The following is a 9,507-nucleotide window of genomic DNA, read 5'->3' as shown; positions in this document are numbered from 1 at the left end:
CCTTCAAGGTGGCACAACTTCCTGGCTCGAGTGCATTCAAGGGAGAAACCAGTGACACCTCAGAGATATTTTTTAATACTTTACATTCAAATGCACACCATCCGGGAGGCTGAGCTTCTGCCAGGTCAGTATTGCCTATTCCCTCCGCTTTGTTGTTCTCTTCAGGACAGGAGTTCCCTACATATCTGTGAGTAGGCTACAAAGACACATTGGACTTAAAGTCTGACCAGGCAGATAAAGGAAGATGTACACAAATTGAGGCAATGGTGAGCTTAAGGTCACCTTGGAAAACCTACAGACAACATCTACAACTGAACTGGGTGACAAGATATCACCACAAAACCCAGAATTCAAGTAGGTGGAAACCACTGTCAGCCTGAAGACTTACACGGAGTCAGCATTTTTGTGCAAAGAAGCAGAGGGAAGCAACAGGGTGTCTGAGAAATCTAAAAATAAGAGAATCTCAAAATAGCCAGAAAGTACTCCCTGGAAAGTACAGAGGACCAATAGAACAGCAGCTGGTACTGGGGTGGGGAGGGGAAGTTTTATACAATCCAGTTGGCAGCTGATGACTGCAAGGGGTCCAAAGTAAGGTCTGAAGAAGCTGGAGCAGCCCAGGTCCTGTGACCTCTCAAAACCAGAAAAAATGTCTCTCCAGGACACCAGAGTAAAAATGCAGGGAACAGAATACAAGTAGTGCAGGCCAGAGGTATCTGGGGCAAAGAAAAGGGAAGCCCAGATGACAGTGGGGAAGGGGAACAGAGCCAGGAGATCTCAGAAAATCTGAAGCCATATTTTTTGAACACTTCATAAAAACAGAAAAGGAAGAGCTTTGAATTTAGCAAAGCTATCCTGATTCGCAGGAAAACTAATTTCATGTAAAAATGAGCAACTGAAAGGATTGCAGCCAAACCTCATAATGAAGTTATAAAAAACTCAGAGCCCAGCTGGTGTGGCTCAGTGGTTGAACATCAACCTATGAACCAAAAGGTCATGGTTAGATTTCTGGTCAGGGCACATGCCCGGGTTTTGGGCTCAATCCCCATTAGGGGGTGTGCAAGAGGCAGCTGAGCCATGATGTTTCTATCTATATCTTTCTCCCCTCCTCTCTAAAAACCAATAAAAACATTTTAAAAAACAAAACAGAACAAGGAGCAGAATAACATTCCTAATGAATGAAAGCACTCCAGACAGACATGTACACAAAACCAGATAAAAACGATAACAATGTATCAAAATGAGCTAAAGTAAATTAAGGAAATAGTATAAGATATGAAAGAAAAGCACAAATCAGAATTAGCAGAAACTAAGTAATAAAACTCAGGAAAGATTTTTAAAGAAAAGAAAACTTATTTTACAAATGAAGACTGAACTAGAAGGAATATCATAGTAATAAGGTTTTTGCACAGCAGATAATGCCTTAAGGGAATAAAAAATGAAAAGAAGGAAAAAAAATTAATTCCAAAATAAAGAGAAATCAAAGAGAAAATAACAATATAGAAGAAAGGCCAAAAAGTTCCAAAGGTATATTGTACATGTCCTTCAAGGAAAAAAAGAATAAATTAAAAAATACTATAATAATAAAAAAATCTTTCCTGAAAAAAATTAATAAGGTTAACTTCTTATAGGAAGAACATACCTCATACCTGGGGAACTCAATCCAGAAGATCCACATTGAGACATCCTATATAATCCTATATAATAAAAGGCTAATATGCAAATTGACCCAGCAGTCTCTATGACACACACTGACCACCAGAGGGCAGACGCTCAATGCAGGAGCTTCCCCTTGGTGGTCAGTGCGCTCCCACAGGGGGAGCGCCACTCAGCCAGAAGCCAGGCTCATGGCTGGCGAGTGCAGCAGTGGTGGCGGGAGCCTCTCCTGCCTCTGCAGCAGTCGGAGATCCCCTGAGGGCTCCGGACTGCAAGAAGGTGCAGGCTGGGCTGAGGCACCCCCTGAGTGCATGGATTTTTGTGCACCGGGCCTCTAGTATTATAATAAAATTAGTGGATTTTAAAGAAAAATATTGGGGGCATCCAGACTAAAACACAAATTCACTTATAAGGGAAAGAAAGTCAGATTATTGTCAGACTTTTTGACAACAGCACTTTATGTCAGAAGATTCTAGAGTAAAACAAATCTAAAATACCCAAGGAAAGAAAATGTGAGCTAAGGGTTTTACATCCAGCCAAACTGATTTTTAGGTGTAAAGGCCACAGACAAAATGTTTTCAACATGGAAGAATACCAGGAATGTTCTGATGAGAACTTTCTGAGGCACCTCTAGAAACACACTTCCCGACAACCCGACATGGAAGGTGAGACATTGATATAACAGGTGGTTATGTCACTAAGTATATATTTACTTTTAGAACTAAGACTAAATGATGGTTTTAAGGGGAGAATATAGTTTATAATGGTTGTGTGTACTTAAAATAAAAATATAGTATAACTAACAAAAATGGAAGAAGGGAAGAACATTTATAAGACCGAATAAGCTTGCTTATTCTTAGTTATAAACGAAGAAGAAAACAATATTGCTTCAAATCAGATGCTAGAGAAGAAGGAAATGAGGAAGTTATTAGTTTAGGTCAATCAATGTTCATAATAGAAAAAAAATCCAATAATTGTCCTCCCAAAATATAGGGGATTAAAGATGTTATATAAAGGAAAAATTAGAAAAAATATAAACCTTTTTAAATATTAGGAAAAATGAGAGAGCAAGCAAATAAATAGATCAGATACTGAAAAACTATATAAAAGAGTTGAAACATTCAAATAGCTGTGGATATGGATTCCTGCTTCATTTTTCCTCTCTCTGTTCCTTCCTCTGCAAAAGATTCTATATAATAAAAGCCTAATATGCTAGGTGTCCGGTTGTCTAGCCGTCGTTCAACCAATCAAAGCATAATATGCTAATGATATGCTAAGACCACTCAGCTGCTCGCTATGACATGCACTGACCACCAGGGGGCAGACAGTCAACTGGTCAACCAGTTGCTATGATGTGTGCTAACCACCAGGGGGAAGACTCTCTGACAGTAGGTTAGCTTGCTGCTGGGGTCTGGCCAATTGGGACTGAGATGGGCTGGACATCCCTTGGAGCCCTCCTGTAGTCCCTCCCCAGCTGGCCAACTCCCACGTCCCTCTCCGGCCCCGATTGCGCACTGGTGGGTCCCTTGGCCTGGCCTGTGTCCTCTCGCAATCCAAGACCCCTTGGGGGATGTCGGAGAGCCAGTTTCAGCCCGATCCCACAGGCCAGGCCAAGGGACCCCACTGGTGCACGAATTCGTGCACTGGGCCTCTAGTTTCACCTATAAGTGACACATGTCGTTTCTGCTCACAATTCATTGACCAAATGGTCACATGGCCATACCTAACTTTAAAGATGGCCATTAAGTGCAATCCTATTATATGACCAGAGAGCAGAGAGCTGGAAGTACTTGGTGAACAGTATTAATGACTATCTCATTTGAAAGATGGGTAACGGAGCTCAATTAAGACAGGTAGATACAAAGAAAGAACAGTGCACACTATTGTCCCTCTTTTTATAGTTTAGGAAAGTTATAAAGTAAGAGGTTGAGTTACTTGCTTGACTAATCTGCTATTAAGCAGGGAGCTAGAATTCAAATCTGTAGTTGTGTGACTCTAAAGCAGTGGTTCTCAACCTTCCTAATGCTGCGACCCTTTAATACAGTTCCTCATGTTGTGGTGACCCCAATTTCACTGTTACAAATTGAACATAATTAAAGCATAGTGATTAATCACAAAACAATATGTAATTATATATGTGTTTTCCAATGGTCTTAGGCGACCCCTGTGAAAGGGTCGTTTCGACCCCCAAAGGGGTCGCGACCCACAGGTTGAGAACCGCTGCTCTAAAGCCTTTACCTCAAGCATGTCAAACTCACAGCCAGAGTGTTTGCCATGCTTGCTTTACCTATTGCATCCCAGGCACTTAATTATCCATGTGAAAAACCTTTGATCCTGCCTCTTCCTCATATACTTGGAGATGAGGCACCAAGTAGTCTCACCTTTATCCATAGACTTCATTTCACTGTCTCTTTATCATAGGCAGAAAGTTAGACCAGACTATGTAAACAACTTAGGCCAGTTAAAAAGGGAGAAAAAGGCATTTCTGAAGTCTAGATTACATACTTCACCTTCACTCTGTGGGTTTTCCCTTAAGGATCTCCCTCTCTTTTTCTTTTGAAATCTGACTCCCAAGAAACTAGCAGCAGAGGACAGGCCCAACCCAATAGCCAGGAACGGGGAGGAGCCTGAGCCTTCTTTTCAAATTGCTGAACCTTTAAAAAATTCCCCCAAGGTTTGGAGTTTGGAGAGAGAGAGAGAGAGAGAGAGAGAGAGAGAGAGAGAGATTGAGTTTTATCCTGGGGAATATGTTCTCCATGCCCCCCTCCAGAAAATATTATCCATATGTTTTGAATTTTTTTTTTGCTTTACTTATCAAAATTCTATTGCACAAGAGACTCTGAATCTGTCCAAGGAGCTCTTTTTTTAAATTAAAAATATATTTTTATTAATTTCAGAGAGGAAGGGAGAGGGAGAGAGAGATAGAAACATCAATGATGAGAGAGAATCATTGGTCGGTTGTCTCCTGCATGCACTCTACTGGGGATCAAGCTCGCAACCCGGGCATTTGCCCTGACCGGGAATTGAACCCTGACATCCTGGTTCATAGGTTGACGCTCAATAATTGAGCCACACCGGCTGGGCCAAGGAATTGTCTTTTAAAATAAATGTTTTATTTTGCTGTTGGAAATGGCTAATCACATTTTATCAAGAATCAGTAGCCTTCTCTCTCGGAAAGACTGAGTTTGACACTAAACAGGTTATGGATGTGGAGAAAGAAGGGTTATTTGCCACCACCAATCCCTAGTATTTATTGGACTATAAGATGCCTAGGACTATAAAGTAAGTGAAGGCCATCTGTCAGAATGGCTATCATCAACAAATCAACAAACGGCAAGTGCTGGCGAGGATGTGGAGAAAAAGGAACCCTCATACACTGCTGGTGGGAATGCAGATTGATGTAGCCACAGTGAGAACAGTATGGAGTTTCCTCAAAAAATTAAAAATTGAACTCCCATTTGACCCAGTAATTCCACTTCTAGGAATATATCCCAAGAAATCTGAAACACCAACCAGAACAGATGTACCCCTATGTTCATAGCAGCACAATTTACCATAGCTAAGATTTAGAAACAGCCTAAGTGCCCATCAGTAGATGAGTGGATTAAAAAACTGTGGTACATTACAATGGAAGAATACTACACTGCTGAAAAAAGAAGGAACTCTTACCATTTGCAACAGCATGGATGGACCTGGAGAGCATTATACTAAGCGAAATAAGCCGGTCGGAGAAAGATAAATATCACATGATCTCACTCATTTGTGGAATATAATGAACAACATAAACTGATGAACAAAAACAGATCCAGAGACAGAGAAGCATCGATCAGATAGAATATAATAGAAGTAATCCTGTTATTTGAATATTTTTAATATTTCCTACAACTTTGTGATATTATACTATGTTAGTACAGTTTTGGTAATATTATATTTAAATTTTTTTCTTGAAATATTAATGTTTTTGCATGTAATATATTTAAAATCACTTTTCTTAAAATATTAATGTTTATTGCATGTAAATAGCCAATTATTTTATATCTACAATCTGGTACTAGATTTATTTTGTATACTGTAAAAAAAATTAAGTAATTAAAAATTTAAAAAAAGACAAAATAAACATTTCAAATGTGGTAGAACTACAAAAAAAGTGAAGATTTTTAAATGAAAACTTTAGGAAAATGATGACTTATTAATATTAAACAATTAGAGAATAAGAAGTAATTCTCACATCCTTATACCTTGTTGGGAGAGTGGTAGTTTAAAATGAGAGTAGATTTTTCAGGGACTCCCATTATTCATATACTCGAGGCCCAGTGCATGGATTTGTGCACCGATGGAGTCTTTGGCCTGGCCTGTGGGGATCAGGCCAAAACCTGCTCTCTGACATTCCCTGAGGGGTCCCAGATTGCAAGAGAGTGGTTCTCGGGTGACACACCCCAGAATCGGGCTCTCTCCTCTCTGGTTCCAGGTGCGACACCCAAGAACTGCAGCTGCCAAGTCACTGCAACTCGGCAGCTCCTGGGTTGAGCGTCTGCCCCCTGGTGGTCAGTGTGCGTCATAGCTACTGGCCAGTTGGCTGGTAGCTTAGGCTTTTATATATATAGACTAGAGGCCCAGTGCACAAAATTCGTGCAGGGGAGGGGATCCCTCAGCCCGGCCTGCACCCTCTCCAATCCGGGACCCCTACACCTTTTTCTTATCTAGCTAACCTCTTCGCACTTAAAAAAATTAACTGAAATACCACTTACTCTAGGAAATCCTCTTTGAATAAATCTCTTTACAATCTGTATTAAGTATTTTCATAGTATACCATTCTTTTTCTTTAGCAGCAACTTAGAGTGGATGCAATCTGCTTCTCATTCTTGCCTCTGAATTCTTGTTGCTCTTGTAATAGCAAAACTTATCCAATTTACATTTGCCCTTCAAGGGTTTATATTTAGTTCAGTTTTTAGTTAGCTCCCTGCTTTTTTTTTTAAGTAATAAATTTGGGTTGTGATAGTAAACCTCACTTGCAATCAAGCCTGTAGGTCTCCCTATCTGAATATTTCTATAATACCTATCACTTTAGCATACCAGAGATTGTGTTCATTTATAGAAAATAACAATAAATGTCACCTGATCATTTGATTTTCTAGTAATATTTTATAGCAAGATGTATTATTCTAGTAATTTAACTCTTTCAAAACAGAGGCATACAGAAATAAATCACATTGAACAATAAAGAATGTCTCAAATATCAAAGCATAGTACACTTAGGGCCTCACCTATTCTGTGCCTCAAATATCATAGCATAGTACACAGTTCACAAGGAACTCAGCTCCTTTAAAATAGGAAGGGATGCCATACTCACGAAGCAGCTACTTCCACACATATTTTTTTAAAATTTAATTCATAGCACACATTCTGTGTATTAATTGTTGGAAAATCACCCTAACAATTGCCTCTGTTCCTAATGACGCGACCCTTTAATACAGTTCCTCATTTTGTGGTGACCCCCAACCATAAAATTATTTTCGTTGCTACTTCATAACTGTAATTTTGCTACTGTTATGAATCGTAATGTAAATATCTGATATGCAGGATGTATTTTCATTGTTACAAATTGAACATAATTAAAGCATAGTGATTAATCACAAAAACAATATGTAATTATATATGTGTTTTCCAATGGTCTTAGGCGATCTCTATGAAAGGGTCGTTTGACCCCCCAAAGGGGTCGCGATCCACAGGTTGAGAACCGCTGCTCTAGAGTATGACCCTCTTCCTGTGGTCCAATATGGTGCTAGAGCTCCAGGCAATGCCTCCAAGTTCCATGCAGTTGGATGGAGAAAGGAATTGAGAAGGAATAAAAAACATGTGCTAGTTGTCTTTTAAGTGGGGGTCTCTGGGAACTACCATGCTGTACTTTGATTATAGTTTATTGGCCTGAACTCAGTCACCTGAATCCACCTAGCTGCAAGGGCGACTGGAAAATGTAGCCACATGTTTAGTTAAAAATTAGGAGGCTTATTACTAAGGAAAAAGGGGAGAATAGACACTAGGGTAGCAACTATAGCACTCTCTGCAAAGGAACTAAGTCAGGTGATCTTAATGAAAGTAACTTGAGGTGTATTTGTGGACACTCATTTAGTGTGATTCTTTATAATCTTTCTCCTCCACCAAATAGAAGGTTTCTTCATGGCAGAGACTTGATCTATCTTTATATTCCCAGTTCGTCCTGCCCTGCTTCAGATATGAGTAATATTAACATGTTTTTGAAAGTGAGTATGATATAATCTAAAGCAAGTCAGGAAACCAGTAGCAAACGTTGCAGAAGAGTGTGTGTGGTGCCAATTTGTCTCAATAGACTATGAGCTTCAGAGTGAGAAATCACTGAATCTATCTGTCTTTAGAGTGCTGAATGTTTTAAAAAATATATTTTATTGATATTTTTTACAGAGAGGAAGGGAGAGGTATAGAGAGTTAGAAACATCAATGAGAGAGAAACATTGATCAGCTGCCTCCTGCACACCTCCTACTGGGGATGTGCCCACAACCAAGGTACATGCCCTTGACTGGAATTGAACCTGGGACCCTTCAGCCCACAGGCTGACGCTCTATCCACTAAGGCAAACCGGTTAGGGCAAGAGTGCTGAATGTTGACTGGACTTGGGTTGGTGAAAAGCCTTTTTCCTGATTAGCAGGAAATTAATGATAATATTTATATAGTATTTTAGTATATCTTCACAACATCACTGAATGCCATTTTCAAAAATCCTTATTTTATAGATGAAATGGAGGCTTAAAGAGGGTAAGATATTCCACTTACCAAGTGGCTGAGCTGGATGGAATTAGAAACCAGATTTTACAAAACCAAATGTACCTCTAGGGAAAGATAATTTTCCATTTTGGTGAAATCAGTGAGTACCTTCATGGAGAGGGCCACAACATCCTTTGATTTCACTTTCAGGCGGTCAGTTAAAGTAAAATCTGAAGAAATCAGGGCAATTCATGTTGCCAGATCTTTCTAACTGTAGAATTTTGATCCACCAACACTGTGGATAGTACTGTATCCTATATAATAAAAGGCTAATAAGCAAATCAACCGAATGGCAGAATGACTGGTCGCTATGACGCACACTGACCACCAGGGGGCAGACGCTTAATGCAGGAGCTGCCCCCTGGTGGTCAGTGTGCTCCCACAGGAAGCTGAGCTCAGGGCTGGCAGCTGGCAAGTGCAGCAGCGTGGTGGAAGCCTCTCCTGCCTCCTGGGCAGCACTAAGGACCCCTCAGGGGACGTCCAACTACCCCTCCCCCCCAGTGCACGAATATCCTGCACCGGGCCTCTAGTATGTCTCATAAAGGACTACGATTCCCAGCATGCCACGAGGTACCTTCGGGAAGACTTCGTCTCCCAGCATGCTGTACTTTGGAACTCCGAGTCCCAGAATGCAACGCTCGTCCTTGCTTCCAGAGGCGGTGGAGCCTACAGTTCCCAGCATGCAGCAGCACCGCCCCCAATTTTTGGTGCCTCGCCGGACCCTGCTTCGGAGAGACCTTTTCGATTCCCGAGGGCGAGTTCTGGCGTCCCGGGCCCCTTTGGGACGCGTGTCTGCGGGGGAATCCTGGCCTGCTGGGCCTGTCCAGACGAAATCTCGGAGAGATGGGTTGGGTCCTGGGCCGGGCTTCGCTCAGGCAGCGTTTCAGGCAGCCCCAACGGGGTCCTCCTGGGGCCTTCCTCTCTTTGAACCACGGAGGCGGGCAGGCTCGCCGTCTCCTGCTCCCCTCAGAGCGGGGCCCGCCATCACCATGGCCACGGTTGGGAGTTGGCCCTGCGCCGGCGGGTCGCGGGACATCTTGTGGCGCGTGAGTGCT

The 9,507-nt window shown here is 41.5% G+C and overlaps 1 protein-coding gene across 4 annotated transcripts in view; it reads left to right on the top strand.

Moving 5' to 3' along the window:
- Positions 1 to 9,207: 9,207 nt before the first annotated feature.
- Positions 9,208 to 9,507, top strand: part of NDC1 (NDC1 transmembrane nucleoporin) — a 57,515-nt gene continuing 57,215 nt past the window's right edge. Inside the window, exon 1 of one of the 4 annotated variants that reach the window (XM_005878652.2) lies at positions 9,208 to 9,498. In XM_005878652.2, coding sequence (XP_005878714.1) covers positions 9,442 to 9,498 — 57 coding nt within the window. In that variant the 5' untranslated portion in view covers positions 9,208 to 9,441. The remainder of the gene's footprint in view (positions 9,499 to 9,507) is intronic. The other 3 variants (XM_005878650.2, XM_014549783.1, XM_014549784.1) reach the window with 3 other exon arrangements.

The sequence above is a fragment of the Myotis brandtii genome, unplaced genomic scaffold (assembly GCF_000412655.1).
Source record: "Myotis brandtii unplaced genomic scaffold, ASM41265v1 scaffold57, whole genome shotgun sequence".
NCBI classification, from domain to species: domain Eukaryota; kingdom Metazoa; phylum Chordata; class Mammalia; order Chiroptera; family Vespertilionidae; genus Myotis; species Myotis brandtii.
The sequence above is the reverse complement of the archived record's forward strand: the minus strand, read 5'-3'. Positions and strand labels throughout refer to the sequence as shown.